At 41.8% G+C, this 17825-nt stretch overlaps 1 protein-coding gene across 1 annotated transcript in view; it reads left to right on the top strand.

Moving 5' to 3' along the window:
* LOC126237395 (uncharacterized) overlaps positions 1-17825 on the top strand; it is a 267773-nt gene that overhangs the window by 209164 nt on the left and 40784 nt on the right. Inside the window, exon 7 of the mRNA XM_049947486.1 lies at positions 284-408. Within this exon, the coding sequence (XP_049803443.1) occupies positions 284-408 (125 nt within the window). The remainder of the gene's footprint in view (positions 1-283; positions 409-17825) is intronic.

Raw genomic sequence — 17825 nt, 5'->3', positions numbered from 1 at the left:
ATAAAATAAGTAAACAGATGTGAGTCTAAATGGGTCACGTCAGCATACAGGCTCACAACCTTTCCACTTATTTTTTTAGTGTTGACAACTGCTGCTTTTTCAGCACTTTAATTGCTAGAAATTGATATAAGATCAAATCTGCAACTGTGCAGTTTACAATAAATACTCATAGTACACTCAATGGCAAACATTATGTCACTTAAAAAATTCAACAAAACTGTACTCCCAAAACAAATACAAGTCTGTCCTTTCTGTATTGATTGCATGTATCTTTCTGCATCAGGAGCAGTCATGGATACTTGGAGAAGAGAAGCAGATAAGATGTATACAAAGGAGTCTGTGTGCAGTTAACAGACAGTTAAAGATGGAGCTTGGCATCACTGGAAGGATATTAGGCCAGTATATAAGGTAAGACAACTTGCAGTTACGTAATTTATTGACAATTCTTTCACTGTTTTCCACAGTACTTTTATTAAATAATGATAATGTGGGAAGCATTATTTGAAGTACATACAGTCTGTTTGATCCTGTATTTTTTGTTTAAATATATATGTGTGTTCACTGTAACTGTTTGGAACCATTATTGTAGTAAAGTAGTGGTTGTTAACATTGTTTTATTGCTTTTGAAACATCACAGGCAATTATCAGCAAAACACGAGAGCCATTGAAAAAGTAAATTCCATTAGAATACAAGTAAAATATTAGAATACTTAAAATAAGTTTATTAGAAACATCTTAAAACCATGCCTTCATATTACTTCTCTGCATAACCATCATTCAGATTTAATCATTTACCATATGTATCTATTCGTCAGGTGACAAACTTTCTCAGTATAGAATTCTGCTGCCTGAGTGATTTAGAACCCAACAAATAGAACTGTACTAGAAAACATGCAATATTCAAAATATCTGTTTTATAGCTACAAGACTGATTGTAATTAAGTAACCGAACAAATCTAGTATTACTCTACATAATTGAGCATATGAACTGAATTTAAAAAGACAACTGAGCAAGGAGAGGAAAAAAATTAAAAAAAACTTCGTTCATCATGTTTCATCCATATTCAGCATAAAGAGTGGATTTCACATTTGACTGAATTTACATTGCAAATACTCCTTTTGAACAGATATGTCAGTTTGACAGAGCTATGGAAGACTTGTGAACAAAAAGGATACATAATATTCCATCAGAATAAACAAAAATGCCTCCCTCCAAGAACCATGGACCTTGCCGTTGGTGGGGAGGCTTGCGTGCCTCAGCGATACAGATAGCCGTACCATAGGTGCAACCACAACGGAGGGGTATCTGTTGAGAGGCCAGACAAACGTGTGGTTCCTGAAGAGGGGCAGCAGCCTTTTCAGTAGTTGCAGGGGCAACAATCTGGATGATTGACTGATCTGGCCTTGTAACACTAACCAAAATGGCCTTGCTGTGCTGGTACTGCGAACGGTTGAAAGCAAGGGGAAACTACAGCCATAATTTTTCCCGAGGGCATGCAGCTTTACTGTATGGTTAAATGATGATGGCATCCTCTTGGGTAAAATATTCCAGAGGTAAAATAGCCCCCATTCGGATCCGCAGGCGGCGACTACTCAGGAGGACGTCGTTATCAGGAGAAAGAAAACTGGCGTACTACAAATCGGAGCGTGGAATGTCAGATCCCTTAATCGAGCAGGTAGGTTAGAAAATTTAAAAAGGGAAATGGATAGGTTAAAGTTAGATATAGTAGGAATTGGTGAAGTTTGGTGGCAGGAGGAACAAGACTTTTGGTCAGGCAAATATAGGGTTATAAATACAAAATCAAATAGGGGTAATGCAAGAGTCGGTTTAATAATGAATAAAAAAAAATAGGAGTGTGGGTAAGCTACTACAAACAGCATAGTGAACGCCTTATTGTGGCCAAGATAGACCCAAAACCCATGCCTACTACTGTAGTACAAGTTTATATGCCAACTAGCTGTGCAGATGATGAAGAAATTGAAGAAATGTATGATGAAATAAAAGAAATTATTCAGATAGTGAAGGGAGACGAAAATTTAATAGTCATGGGTGACTGGAATTCGGTAGAGAGAAGGAAATGTAGTAAGTGAATATGGATTGGGGCTAAGAAATGAAAGAGGAAGCCGCCTGGTAGAATTTTGCACAGAGCATAACTTAATCATAGCTAACACTTCGTTCAAGAATCATAAAAGAAGGTTGTATACATGGAAGAAACCTGGAGATACTGGCAGGTTTCAGATACATTATATAATGGTAAGACAGAGATTTAGGAACCAGGTTTTAAATTGTAAGACATTTCCAGGGGCAGATGTGTGACCACAATCTATTGGTTAACTGTAGATTAAAACTGAAGAAACTGCAAAAAGTGGGAATTTAAAGAGATGGGACCTGGATAAACTGACTAAACCAGAGGTTGTACAGAGTTTCAGTAAGAGCATAAGGGAACAACTGATAGGAATGGGGGTAAGAAATACAGTAGAAGAAGAATGGGTAGCTTTGAGAGATAAAGTAGTGAAGGCAGCAGAGGATCAAGTAGATAAAAAGACGAGGGCTAGTAGAAATCATTGGGTAACAGAAGAGATATTGAATTTTATTGATGAAAGGAGAAAATATAAAAATGCAGTAAATGAAGCAGGTAAAAAGGAATACAAACGTCTCAAAAATGAGATCGACAGGAAGTGCAAAAAGGGTAAGCAGGGATGGCTAGAGGACAAATGTCAGGATGTAGAGGCTTATCTCACTAGGGGTACATCTACATCTATACTCCGCGAGCCACCTTACGGTGTGTGGTGGAGGGTACTTATTGTACCACTATCTGATCCCCCCTTCCCTGTTCCATTCACGAATTGTGCGTGGGAAGAACGACTGCTTGTAAGTCTTCGTATTTGCTCTAATTTCTCGGATCTTTTCGTTGTGATCATTACGCGAGATATATGTGGGCGGTAGTAATATGTTGCCCATCTCTTCCCGGAATGTGCTCTCTCGTAATTTCGATAATAAACCTCTCCGTATTGCGTAACGCCTTTCTTGAAGTGTCCGCCACTGGAGCTTGTTCAGCATCTCCGTAACGCTCTCGCGACAGATACTGCCTACAGGAAAATTAAAGAGACCTTTGGAGAAAAGAGAACCACTTGTATGAGTATCAAGACCTCAGATGGAAACCCAGTTCTAAGCAAAGAAGGGAAAGTAGAAAGGTGGAAGGAGTATATAGTGGGTTTATACAAGGGCGATGTACTTGAGGACAATATTATGGAAATGGAAGAGGATGTAGATGAAGATGAAATGGGAGATAAGATACTGCGTGAAGAGTTTGACAGAGCACTGAAAGACCTGAGTCGGAACAAGGCCCCGGGAGGAGACAACATTTCGTTGGAACTACTGACAGCCTTGGGAGAGCCAGTCCTGACAAAACTCTACCATCTGGTGAGCAAGATGTATGAGACAGGTGAAATACCCTCAGACTTCAAGAAGAATATAATAATTCCAATCCCAAAGAAAGCAGGTGCTGAAAGATGTGAAAATTACCAAATAATCAGTTTAATAAGTCATGGATGCAAAATACTAATGCGAATTCTTTACAGACGAATGGAAAAACTGGTAGAAGCCGACCTCGGGGAAGATCAGTTTGGATTCCGAAGAAATGTTGGAACACGTGAGGCAATACTGACCCTATGACTTATCTTAGAAAATAGATTAAGGAAAGGCAAATCTACATTTCTAGCATTTGTAGACTTACAGAAAGCTTTTGACAATGTTGACTGGAATACTCTCTTTCAAATTCTGAAGGTGGCAATGGGTAAAATACAGGGAGTGAAATGCTATTTACAATTTGCACAGAAACCAGATGGCAGTTATAAGAGTCGAGGGACATGAAAGGGAAGCAGTGGTTGGGTTGGAAGTGAGACAGGGGTGTAGCCTCTCCCCGATGATATTCAATCTGTATATTGATCAAGCAGTGAAGGAAACAAAAGAAAAATTCGGAGTAGGTATTAAAATCCATGGAAGAAATAAAAATTTTGTGGTTCGCCAATGACATTGTAATTCTGTCAGAGACAGCAAAGGACTTGGAAGAGCAGTTGAATAGAATGGATAGTGTGTTGAAAGGAGGACATAAGATGAACATCAACAAAAGCAAAACGAGGATAATGGAATGTAGTTGAATTAAGTCGGGTGATGCTGAGGGAATTAGATTAGGAAATAAGACACTTAAAGTAGTAAAGGAGTTTTGCTATTTGGGGAGGAAACTAACTGATGATGGTCAAAGTAGAGAGGATATAAAATGTAGACTGGCAATGGCAAGGAAAGCGTTTCTGAAGAAGAGAAGTTTGTTAACATCAAGTATAGATTTAAGTGTCAGGAAGTCGTTTCTGAAAGTATTTGTATGGAGTGTAGCCATGTATGGAAGTGAAACATGGATGATAACTAGTTTGGACAAGAAGAGAATAGAAGCTTTAGAAATGTGGTGCTACAGAAGACTGCTGAAGATTAGATGTGTAGATCATATAACTAATGAGGAGGTATTGAATAGGATTGGGGAGAAGAGAAGTTTGTGGCACAACTTGACTAGAAGAAGGGATCGGTTGGTAGGAAATTTTCTGAGGCATCAAGGGATCACCAATTTAGTATTGGAGGGCAGTATGGAGGGTAAAAGTCAAAGAGGGAGACCAAGAGATGAATACACTAAACAGTTACAGAAGGATGTTAGTTGCAGTAGGTACTGGGAGATGAAGAAACTTGCACAGGATAGAGTAGCATGGAGAGCTGCATCAAACCAGTCTCAGGAATGAAGACCACAACAACAACAACAGCCGGCCGAAGTGGCCGTGCGGTTAAAGGCGCTGCAGTCTGGAACCGCGAGACCGCTACGGTCGCAGGTTCGAATCCTGCCTCGGGCATGGATGTTTGTGATGTCCTTAGGTTAGTTAGGTTTAACTAGTTCTAAGTTCTAGGGGACTAATGACCTCAGCAGTTGAGTCCCATAGTGCTCAGAGCCATTTGAACCAACAACAACAAACAAAATTGGGGGGAAGTGGCAGCCATTCAAGTTAGTGTGTATAAAGTATGCGACTGGAGCCATAACATCCAACTCCCAGAAGAAATTTGCCAATGACATTGCTGCCTTAAGTGAAACTGGGATTTGTTGCACGGAATGAACAATTTAATGAGCATACACTATAGACTGAGAGTAAACTGAAGAAAGATTAAAATAATGTGGAATATCTTAAATAAAATTAGAAATAAATGTCATGGGATTCATTGGTTGGTTTGGAGATCAAAGGGACTAAAATACATGGTTATCAGTCCCTTTTTCCTTAGGCACACATGTCTCAGATTAAAACCATACCCCAAAGGAATCCTATCACTCAAAATCCAGGGAAGGAATAAACTGCTTAAAACTATTTCCTTTTATGTCCTTGCTTTTTTCAATTAAATGTTATTATGCTTCAGAGGTAGCAGAATTCCTTCACTTTGTCTGCAATTTGCATGTGACATTCCCCTCTGTGGATTCAGGGGTTAGAATATGCCCAAGGTATTCTTGCCTGCCGTAAGAGGCGACTAAAAGGAGTCTCCTTCTAAGTTATTGTCCCCTTTTAGGGTTTGACCTCCACATTTTTAAAATTTTTTTCAGAAGTGCAGGCCCTTTGGGGAAGGACACCTTGCTTGGTGCATCATATATCCATCTTGTGCTGAGACCTCCTGCACATGTTACTGTCATGGTTCTGCAACTCCACCCATAATACAGCTGTTTGGGTGAGGACACCTTACGGGATGCATCTTCTACATCCATTGTCTGCTGTCCTCTTCTGTAGCCATGATAATGATGGATCTTTTTGCACCCGATATCCAGTGCAGTAGCCAGTCAGTTGTGGAGGGGTCATCATATACCCTCTTTGTTGTAGGCCCCTGACAACACAGGGATCGCACTGCTGATGCCTGAGCTGCAAACTGCCCATGTATGCTAAGGAGTAGATGCCCATCTTCTTGGGCATCACTACTCCCTGCAATGGCCCTCATGGGTGGCATCAGGGCAGACAACTCATAATGAAGTGGACCAAGTCATCTTTTTCTGGTGGCTGAATGGCCCCAGCAGTCTTTAAGAAGGAAAGGCTAGACTGCAGTGCCAACAAGTATGACCCCAAGTTGTTCCCCCTCCTAGCTACACCATGGGAGGAACTTAGAGCTACAGAAGAAGAGAGCCACATTCACTTTGATTCTTAGATTGCAGCAGAACAGATGGGGACTCCTTCCTGGCTACAAATCCTCTCTGCTTCGTTGAAAACCCGGAGGATAAGCACCCCCACCCCAATTGTGGGTGTTGCTCACCTGTGACAAGCTAGGTGATAGTCCTGTTTTGGTCACTCCCCATAAAAGCCTAAACATGGTCCAGGGGATTATTTTTCATCGAGACCTTCTATTGCAGTCCGATGATGTGCTATGCACCAATTTAGAATGATGGGGGTGTTCACTTCGTCCAACCCTTAAGATAATAGGGTTGCTACTGGTGCCTTTGAAGGTGATTGTTACCTGAAAAAGTCAAGATGATGGTGTACCAATGTGACATAAAACCATATGTCCCTCCCCCTATGCGGTGCTTTAAGTGCTGGAAATTCGGTCAAATGTCTTCCTGATGCAATTAAAGTACCACATGTAGAGATTGTGGATGTCCATTGAATCCAAATACTCCATGTGTCCCTCCTACCACCTATGTCAACTGTGGAGAGCACCATTCCCCCTGCTCGTCAAACTGCACAGTTCTTCTATAGAAGAGTAAAATTATGGAATGCAAGACCCTCGACAGGCTGATTTACCAAGTGTTTAAAAAGAAATATGACCACTTGAATTCCATTCAATTGACATCCTCCTATGCTGCAGCTATGATGACATCACCCTAACTGGCGATAGTAGGACTCTCATCTCATCTACATCCCCCCCCCCCCCCCCCCCCGATGGTTGGTGCCACTTCTTCTCTTCTTCTGTTGCTCCCAAAGCATCTACATTGGGAGCAACCTGCCTCTCCCCCCAAATGCCAGGGACCCTCCCCCCACCTGGAGAAGCAACAGCCTCCTCCATCTCCTCTTTCATGCAAGGGGTCCCTACCTTCCAAGGTCTCCCCCCCCCCCCCCCCCCTGCCCCTGTGCAAAAGTGGACACCAACCAGTGGCTGAAGGAGCTACAAGTTGCTGGTCAAAGGGCTTCACGCTCTTCATCTTTACCTGAAGCTTCTTCAGAGAAGCCCTTCCAGCAAACCTCTAAAGAGAAGTGAGAGGGAAAACAGATGAAGAAATCTGGTAAGAAACAAGTAAATGGTGGCCCCCACAAGACCACTGTCTACCATTTTTGTGTCTGACAATGAGGTGTAGATTCTTGCATCCCCCAAGGACCTAGATACTGCCAGTGTCTCAGTGGCATTGGTAATAGATACAAGGACTCAAACCATGGCTGCGGAACACCCTGAGGCATAAACTGCCTCTTTGGTCCCTTCATGCCTTTCCATACTACAGACAGTGTCATTCTCAAAAGGAATAGTAGTGGTTTTTCCCTCCACCTAGCTGAGCTACAACAACTCTTAACCATTACACCTGCTTTCTGTGTTGCCCTTCAGAAGACGTGGTTTCCAGCAATGCAGATCCCCACCATTTGTGGCAATAGGGGGTATTACAAAAATCATAATGAACATAACAGGATGCCAGGTGGATGTGTACATATATCCTTACCACTGTTAACAGTGAAGCCGTGCCTCTTCAAACAACTTTAGAAGCTGTGGCTGTCGGGGTGAGGACAAAGCAGGAAATACCATATGCAATGTCTACCTTCCTCCACATGGTGATGTTTCACAAAATATGTTGGTTCCACTAATTTCTCAACTCCCCCATCCCCACCTTTCCTGCTTTTGGGTGATTTCAACACCTATAACCCTTTTTGTGGGGTAGAACAAAGTTTACTGGCTGTGGTAAAGATGTCGAGAATCTACTAACTCAACTTGATCTTTGCCTCCTAAATGCAGGTGCCCCCACTCATTTCACTGTGACAAATGGCACGTATTTGGCCACTGGTCTCTCAGTTTACAGTTCTGGCCTTTTACTATCTACACACTGGAGACTTGTGTGGTAGTGATCACTTTCCACTCTTCCTGCTTCTCCCCCAGCATCCCTCGCCTGGACTCTTGCCCAGATGGGCTCTTAACAATGCTGACTGGGACAATTTCACCTCTGCTGCTACCGTTGGTTCTCCACTGCACGGCAACATCAATATGGTGATCCAGAGTGTTACTACAACCATTGTTTCTGCAGCTGAATCAGCAATCCCTTGTTCCTCAGGTTGCCCCGTAGAAGAAGACACTGCTTTGGTGGTCGCTGGACACCACTGCAGCTATTAGAGCTCACCTAATCAAAAGACGGAAGGAAGAGTGTTTGGAATGGTACATATCCACCATTGGAACACGAACCTCTCCTTCCCACCTTTGGACTAAGAACAGGTGCCTTTATGGAAATCAGATTCCTGTAGGTATATTTGGGATTCCCATGAACAGAGCAATCTATACTGATCCAGACGCAATCACAGAGCATGTTGCTGAGCATTATGCTCAAACCTCTGCAGCTGAGAATTACCATCTTACCATCTGTACCCTCAAACAGCAGGTGGAATGATAATATATATCTTTTACTACACACCAACCTGAGCCATATAATGCTTCATTCAGTGAATGGGAATTTATCAATGCCCTTGGACTTCCAACACAACCCCTGGGCCAGACCACATCCATCCCCAAATGCTTAAACATCTATCAGCGGATTACCAGCGCTACATCCTTGCCATCTTCAACCATGTCTTGAGCGATGATGAATTCCCATCATAATGGCCAGAAAGTATCATTGTTCCAGTGCTAAAACCTGGTAAGATCCTGCTGGATATGGATAGCTATTGTCCTATTAGCCTCACCAGTGTTCTGTACGAGCTGCTCGACTGTATGGTGAGCTGGAGGTTGTGTTGGCTCCTTGAGTCTTGGGGCCTTCTAGCTCTGTCGCAGGACAGTTTTAGCCAAGGTTGCTTCACCACTGAGAGGTTGGTATACCTGGAGTCTGCCATCTGGAAGGCCTTTTCCTGCTCTCATCACCTTATTGCTGTCTTTTTTTAACCTGATGAAAGACTATGACCCCGCTTGGCAACACCACTTTCTTGCCACATTACACTTCCTGTTTTTATACAGAATGTTTTGTTGTTTTGCACCTTCAGAGTCAGTGCTTTGCACAGTTCCCCCCCCCCCCCCTCCCCCATATTCAGGAGAATGGGGTCCCACAGGGCTCTGTACTGAGCATCCCATTCTTCTTAGTGGTCATTAATAGCAGCTGTGGAGACCTTAGTTTAACCCTTCTTATATGCTGATGACTTTTGCATTTCCTTTTGCTCATTTATTATTGGTGTGGCTGAATGCCAACTGCAGGGAGTCATATGAAAGATGTAGTCAAGGGCTCTCACCCATGGCTTTCAGTTTTCAGCCACCAAGACTTGTGTCATGTAGTTCTGTCTCCATTGTAAATGCACCCGCACCCACATCTTTATCTTGATGACCATCTCCTTAGTTTAGTGGACTCGTATCGCTTTTTAGGACTGGTTTTTGACATCTACTTATTGTGACTTCCCCATCTTCATCATCTTAAGCAGAAATACTTGCAGCACCTTAACATTTTTTGATGCCTGAGTCACACCGACTGGGGTGCAGATCGCCCTACACTATTGCAGCTGTACACAGGCCTTGTACAGTCCTCTTTTGACTATGGGAGCCTGGTGCATGGATCAGTATTGCCCTCAACATTGCGGGTGCTGGACCCTGTTCACCACTGTGAAGTTAGATTTGTGATGGCTTTCTGAACGAGCCCTGTGAACAGCCTACTTGTGGAAGCTGTGGTTCCTCCATTGCAGATCACGTGACAACAAGTGCTTGCCAATTATACTGCATACATTTGCAGCTTGCCTAAACCTCCAAATTACCATCTCCTTTTCCCTAACACACTGATCCATCTCCCGCAATGGCAGGCAGATCGGGGATTCCAACTGTTGTCCGTTTCTGGCCCTTCTCACTGAGTTTGAGTCTTTGCACCCCTTCTCCAGGTCCACTCACCTACACATCAATGGCATATTCCTCATTCACAGCTTTGTCTGGACCTATTACAATTCCCAAAAGACTCAGTTCATCCTGTGGCCTTCCCCCATCTGTCTATGACTTCTTGTTGTCTTTATTCTAAAACTTGTATAGGAATCGCAAGCCTTGTGAGTGTGGGCAAATGAATAAATAATCTATGAGAAGAAATAGATAGGTGTGTGACATATGCAAGTTTGGGTCAGTCTGGGGAGCATGCTCCAACAGCCTAAATGGGAAGGCGACCACTCATGATAAGTGGAAATCCATGTTACATTCCTCGACTCGCTCACATTTTAATATGTTGCTTTTAGGTGGTTCATCTATGCCTCTTACAGTTAAGTTGATTTTCAGGAACGAATTTCAGTTTGAACAACCCAACACCCATGAAGCCAATAGAGCTATTTCATATGCTGTTACTCTAACAAGCTGAATGCCTGTGACATGACTCTAGACACGGTGTGATGACCCACTGTACTAATGAGCTGTTAAGTGGGGTGTTCATAATTAAAGTACAAGTTGTAAACCACTAGAAGGAGAACAACTCCTCAGAATTACATCAAATTTGAATAGCGTACTATTGACACAGACGGAAACATTATGAACACAAAAAGTTGAAAAAAAATTTGACCAATAGATGGCACTATAAGCATCAGAATATGCACACTAACAAATGTGTGGCACATGACTGATCCTCAGTTTGTGTCCAAGAGGCCCAACATGACTGTCTCCATGATGGATTGTCCAGTGCTGGTAAAACTCTTTTAGAAGAATGGTGATTGAGTGCCAGTAGCCCTGCAGAAGTTCCAGACACTCAATGGTATGAAACAAGGTATCAGTCTGATGTCTGCTGAGGGTCTGGAGATAATGATTACAAAACTCAAGAAGACAGGTTCTTTTGAACTGCAGCATGGCAGAGGGAGAAAAGCAGTTGATTCAACATCTGTCAAAGATGTAGCCACAGCACTGCAGCAGGGGCCAAGCAGTGGTGTTCAAACATACAGTGCACAGGGAATTGCCTGAATGTTGGACATGCCTGCAAGCATGGTGGGCAAAATCCTATGAAACATCCTGCATTGCTATCCATACAAAATCAGCCATGTTCAGGAGTTGCTTCCTACTGACATGCCAGCAAGGCAAATGTTCACTCTGGATTTCTTACTTGTGTAGAAGAAGACAATGAATGGCCATGGAACATTCTCTGCACAGACAAAGCCCATTGCCATCTCCAAGGACATGACATTATGAAGAATTTCAGAATATGGAGAACAGAAAATCTGAATGCATATCAACCAGCACCACTTCATTTTGCAGAGGTGACTGTGTGGTGTGGGTTGATGGCATCGTTTGTCTTAGGGCCATATTTTTTTGAGAACATAAGTCCCTGGGGGCCTGTTACCTGTACCATTATTGGTAAATGCTAGGACAGTCTTTTGCACAACAGTGTCATTCCAACTTTTCAACATTGTGGATGTGTGGGTAGGATCATTTTTATGCAAGATGGTGCACCTCCAGACATTACGCAACCAATGAAGTGGCTGCTACAGAGGCATTTCAGATATGCCAGAATTATCAACCGTCATTTCCCTACAGCCTGGCCATTCAGATCATCTGATCTTAATCCATGTGACTTCTGGCTGTGGAGTTATCCAAAAGATGTTGTGTTTCATGCTCCAATTACAAATGTAGCTGAATCAAAGGCTTGCACTGTTGGTGACATCATCGACAACTGCTGATATTCCAACAGGAGCACACACTGCCATTTTCAGTACATAACTGTGAATATTGCAGGGTGTGTTCCTGTTGACACACTGGAGGTTGTCAATGATGTCATCTGGTTGCATTCCCATAAGTTACCTGAACATTGTATATGCCAAGAGAAACTCAGGTCTCATGCAGCTTCTCAAAACTCAGGTCTCATGCAGCTTCTCAATTTCAGCTTGTCGCAAAAAACAGTGGACAGCATACTGAATATATCTTTTGCCAGTCTTGTGATAGTTAGAAACTGATCTCATTTTGCTTTTTATGCAGTTTTTGGCACTATGACAATTAAAAGCCAATTTTTCCCATCCAATGTGATATGACCTCGTCCTGGTGGACTGGCTTACCTAACAGTGCCACAAGTGTTGAGTGCTCAGCTTGTGCAACCATGCACATTTAACAATATGGATGGTGTATTGTACTACTCAAACCACAGGCACTCTAACATGATTCATCTGTCATTTGTAGATAACCCCATTAACTTTAAGTAGAGCCCTGTATACGGGAGAGTACCGCCAAACTGCCGGCCGCCGCCATTTTAGGCCTACTGCCCAATGGCGGCAGCCCTATGGACGGAACTGTAAAATTCGCCCCTATGAAAAAGGGAACTGGCCTGAAGTGTTAAATGAACAAATAACTATCATTATTAATCATTACATCCTTGATAACTCGGTGTCTACTGTGAAAATTAATGAAAATTTGCTACTCTGTCACTGAGATCTAGACGCTTATAAATATCACTAGCAGTAATTTTTTTCTCACGCTGACCTTTGTGAAAAGTATTACATGCTCCAATGATAGACACAAGTCAAGGTCTTCTGAGGTACATATGGCTTACAGTATATATTAAAATACAAATGCATACTTTGATTTGCATAATTCCTTTTTTAATGCTTGTTTGTCACAAATAATGGTAATTATTTGTAATTAAAATAAAAAAACACAAAATTACAAATGACCAGTACATCAATTTAGCTAAAACATATGAAAGAGAATAAATTCCTTATTCTTAAAATACCTTTAGTGCATTTCTCATACCAATACTTCTACTACTGCGCTTTGCTGTGGCATCCTTCTGTACCTGGCAGTTATATTTCCTCAGAAGAATATAAATTCGAGTCTTCAAAAATTCATGTACAACTCTGTCCACGACACTGTGACAAGAAGGAATATTGTGAACGAGTTCCTCGATTGATTTGTGTGCAACTGCCTCCAGTGCTTGGAGGGACAACTTAGATTCCAGGAACAGTTTTTCATTCACATGAAAGACTTTTTCTGTCATCTAAATATGCAAAATATTTCTTGGGAAATGCATTCCAAGCTGCCTTGAGCTGTGTAATTTTTTAGTTCAGTGAGTCTTTGTACGGCTTCACATTCAGGCTTCTCCTTTGCTGAAAGCGATTTTCAGCATGCTTCACAAAGCAAATACTTTTGCTTCACTTGCTTTATTGTTCTGCCTGCTAAATAATGTAGAGACCATGCTCCCTCAGGTGGCATTTCTTCAACATCACTTACATCTGAATTTGCACCTGCAAGCAAGTCTGCATCGTCTGTGTCTTCTGCTTCATTATAAGTCCGTCTGTGTTCCAAGTAGTTGACAAGAAATTCAGCATCATCTGTCTGATAACTTCCATGGCGACTGGGACAAAAATACTGTGACACAGCAATAAGCCACAGTATCTCTTGAAACTGAGACAATCTGAAACAGGATTACTGGCTTGAAACATACTGAAAAGGTTTTCCAGAGTATCCTGTGACAGCCTGCACAACAGAACACACTGGAAACCTTTTTCATTCAGAAGACATGGACATTAATAGCTGTGCATGTTGCTAGAATAACTCCAGATTGTCCAGGAAACATGGACCTTGCCATTGGTGGGGAGGCTTATGTGTCTCAGTGATACAGATGGCTGTACCGTAGGTGCAACCACAACGGAGGGGTACCTATTGAGAGGCCAGACAAACATGTTGTTCCTGAAGAGGGGCAGCAGCCTTTTCAGTAGTTGCAGGGGCAACAGTCTGGATGACTGACTGATCTGCCCTTGTAACACTAACCAAAACGGCCTTGCTGTGCTGGTACTGCGAACGGCTGAAAGGAAGGGGGAACTACAGTTGTAATTTTTCCCAAGGGCATGCAGCTTTACTGTATGGTTAAATGATGATGGCGTCCTCTTGGGTAAAATATTCTGGAGGTAAAATAAAATAGGAGTGTGGGTAAGCTACTACAAACAGCATAGTGAACGCATTATTGTGGCCAAGATAGACACGAAGCTCATGCCCACTACAGTAGTACGAGTTTATATGAAAACTAGCTCTGCAGATGATGAAGAAAATTGATGACATGTATCATGAGATAAAAGAAACTATTCAGGTAGTGAAGGGAGACGAAAATTTAATAGTCATGGGTGACTGGAATTCGAGAGTAGGAAAAGGGAGAGAAGGTAACATAGTAGGTGAATATGGATTGGGGGTAAGAAATGAAAGAGGAAGCCGTCTGGTAAATTTTGTACAGAGCATAACTTAATCATAGCTACCACTTGGTTCAAGAATCATGAAAGAAGGTTGTATACATGGAAGAACCCTGGAGATACTAAAAGGTATCAGATAGACTATATAATGGTAAGACAGAGATTTAGGAACCAGGTCTTAAGTTGTAAGACATTTCCAGGTGCAGATGTAGACTCTGACCACAATCTATTGGTTATTAACTGTAGAAACTGCAAAAAAGTGGGAATTTAAGATGATGGGACCTGGATAAACTGACTAAACCAGAGGTTGTACAGAGTTTCAGGGAGAGCATAAGAGAAAATTGACAGGAATGGGGGAAAGAAATACAGTAGAAGAAGAATGGGTGGCTCTGAGGGATGAAGTAGTGAAGGCAGCAGAGGATCAAGTAGGTAAAAAGACGAGGGCTAATAGAAATCCTTGGGTAACAGTAGAGATACTGAATTTAATTGATGAAAAGAGAAAATATAAAAATGCAGTAAATGAAGCAGGCAAAAAGGAATACAAACGTCTCAAAAATGAGATCGACAGGAAGTGCAAAATGGCTAAGCAGGGATGGCTAGAGGACAAATGTAAGGATGTAGAGGCTTATCTCACTAGGGGTAAGACAGATACTGCCTACAGGAAAATTAAAGAGACCTTTGTAGAAAAGAGAGCCACTTGTATGAATATCAAGAGCTCAGATGGAAACCCAGTTCTAAGCAAAGAAGGGAAAGCAGAAAGGTGGAAGGATTATATAGAGGGTTTATACAAGGGCGATGTACTTGAGGACACTATTATGGAAATGGAAGAGGATGTAGATGAAGATGAAATGGGAGATAAGATACTGCGTGAAGAGTTTGACAGAGCACTGAAAGACCTGAGTCGGAACAAGGCCCCGGGAGGAGACAACATTTCGTTGGAACTACTGACAGCCTTGGGAGAGCCAGTCCTGACAAAACTCTACCATCTGGTGAGCAAGATGTATGAGACAGGTGAAATACCCTCAGACTTCAAGAAGAATATAATAATTCCAATCCCAAAGAAATCAGGTGCTGAAAGATGTGAAAATTACCAAATAATCAGTTTAATAAGTCATGGATGCAAAATACTAATGCGAATTCTTTACAGACGAATGGAAAAACTGGTAGAAGCCGACCTCGGGGAAGATCAGTTTGGATTCCGAAGAAATGATGGAACACGTGAGGCAATACTGACCCTATGACTTATCTTAGAAAATAGATTAAGGAAAGGCAAATCTACATTTCTAGCATTTGTAGACTTACAGAAAGCTTTTGACAATGTTGACTGGAATACTCTCTTTCAAATTATAAAGGTGGCAAGGGGTAAAATACAGGGAGTGAAAGGCTATTTACAATTTGTACAGAAACCGGATGACAGTTATAAGAGTTGAGGGGCATGGAAGGGAAGCAGCGGTTGGGAAGGAAGTGAGACAGGGTTGTATCCTCTCCCCAATGTTATTCAATCTGTCTATTGAGCAAGTAGTAAAAGAAACAAAAGAAAAATTCAGAGTAGGTATTAAAATTCATGGGTAAGAAATAAAAAGTTTGAGGTTCGCCGATGACATTGTAATTCTGTCAGAGACAGCAAAGGACTTGGAAGAGCAGTTGAACGGAATGGACAGTGTCTTGAAAGGAGAATATAAGATGAACATCAACAAAAGAAAAATGAGGATAATGGAATGTAGTTGAATTAAGTCGGGTGATGCTGAGGGAATTAGATTAGGAAAATGAGACACTTAAAGTAGTAAAGGAGTTTTGCTATTTGGGGAGCAAAATAACTGATGATGGTTGAAGTAGAGAGGATATAAAATGTAGACTGGCAATGGCAAGAAAAGTGTTTCTGAAGACCAGAAATTTGTTAACATCAAGTATAGATTTAAGTATCAGGAAGTCGTTTCTGAAAGTATTTGTATGGAGTGTAGCCACGTATGGAAGTGAAACATGGACGATAAATAGTTTGGACAAGAAGAGAATAGAAGCTTTCGTAATGTGGTGCTACAGAAGAATGCTGAAGATTAGATGAGTAGATCACATTACTAATGAGGAGGTATTGAATAGAATTGGGGAGAAGAGGAGTTTGTGGCACAACTTGACAAGAAGAAGGGACCAGTTGGTAGGACATGTTCTGAGGCATCAAGAGATCACAAATTTAGCATTGGAGGGCAGCATGGAGGGTAAAAATCGTAGAGGGAGACCAAGAGATGAATACACTAAGCAGATTCAGAAGGATGTAGGTTGCAGCAAGTACTGGGAGATGAAGAAGATTGCACAGCATAGAGTAGCATGGAGAGCTGCATCAAACCAGTCTCAGGACTGAAGACCACAACAATACAACAACAACAATGTACAGATTTCCAAATACCCCTGTTTCCAAATTTCAAACAGCGAGATGACACTCTTAAGGAACTGTACAGCATCATTGTGTTTGTCCTCAACGGCTCTACTCGTGACAGTTTCCCTGTTCCTTGAGGTCATTAATTTAAACCAACAGAAAATTGTGGCTATGAAAAACGCTGTTGATGTGGCAGAATCTTCAAGTACATGTTCCTCTATTGCATACTGTAACACTGCTGCAACGCTGCGATTTAAAAGTGCGTAAGCAGGACCAATCTTCATTTTATCATAATGCCCTGGCCTTATGACATTATATTTTAAATCCCAAGCAATATTTAATTTCTTTGCCTTGTAAAACTCATACAGTTTTTTGATAGGCTCAATCGAGACTACCGGTCCCGTCAAATTATTGTCTGCAACTACTTGCTGTGGTAGGATAATGTGGTCGGAATTAGTTAGGTGATTCCTCACATTCTTCAAGATATGAGCTACGTCAGGCATGAAGTACAGCTTCCGCTCTGGAGAAAATGGATGTTGGCAGAAATTCTTTGTTTCATTATAACAGCCAGCAATAATACCACATTCATGCCACAGTGCCTGATTTTGTCCACTCATATCTGATACAATAACTTCTACCATCAGACCAATCGTTTCACACTTCATAATTAATTGCCACGGGAAAGACTTTAGTTCTTTACCTGAAATTGATTTCCCGGTGAAATGGTAACCAATTATGTGTTTTCATCGTATACTTAGACCACCAAGCATAAATACCAAGGCGTGACAAGCATGTTTTTCGTACGAACCATTGGCTGCTGGAAGTGTTGGATGGCCAGTTACGAATTTCGATGAAATGTCGTAATTTAGGCCTGGCGTGAGACTCATCTCATCCATCATTTTTGCAAAATGTCTTTCTAAAGGATTCATGGTGTCTACCTTCACTTTAAGAGCAGATACGAAATCCTCCAAAATATCTGGACTGAATGCCAGAGATTCCTTTGTAGAGTTCTTTCGCTTGGTAATGGTTGCCCCAGTTCTCTTACCACATTATATCCAACACTTCCACAAGCTAATCGAATTTTCAA

This window comes from Schistocerca nitens, chromosome 2 (assembly GCF_023898315.1).
Source record: "Schistocerca nitens isolate TAMUIC-IGC-003100 chromosome 2, iqSchNite1.1, whole genome shotgun sequence".
Lineage (NCBI taxonomy): Eukaryota > Metazoa > Arthropoda > Insecta > Orthoptera > Acrididae > Schistocerca > Schistocerca nitens.
Note: the sequence above shows the minus strand (reverse complement) of the source record. Positions and strands in the feature narration are given on the sequence as shown.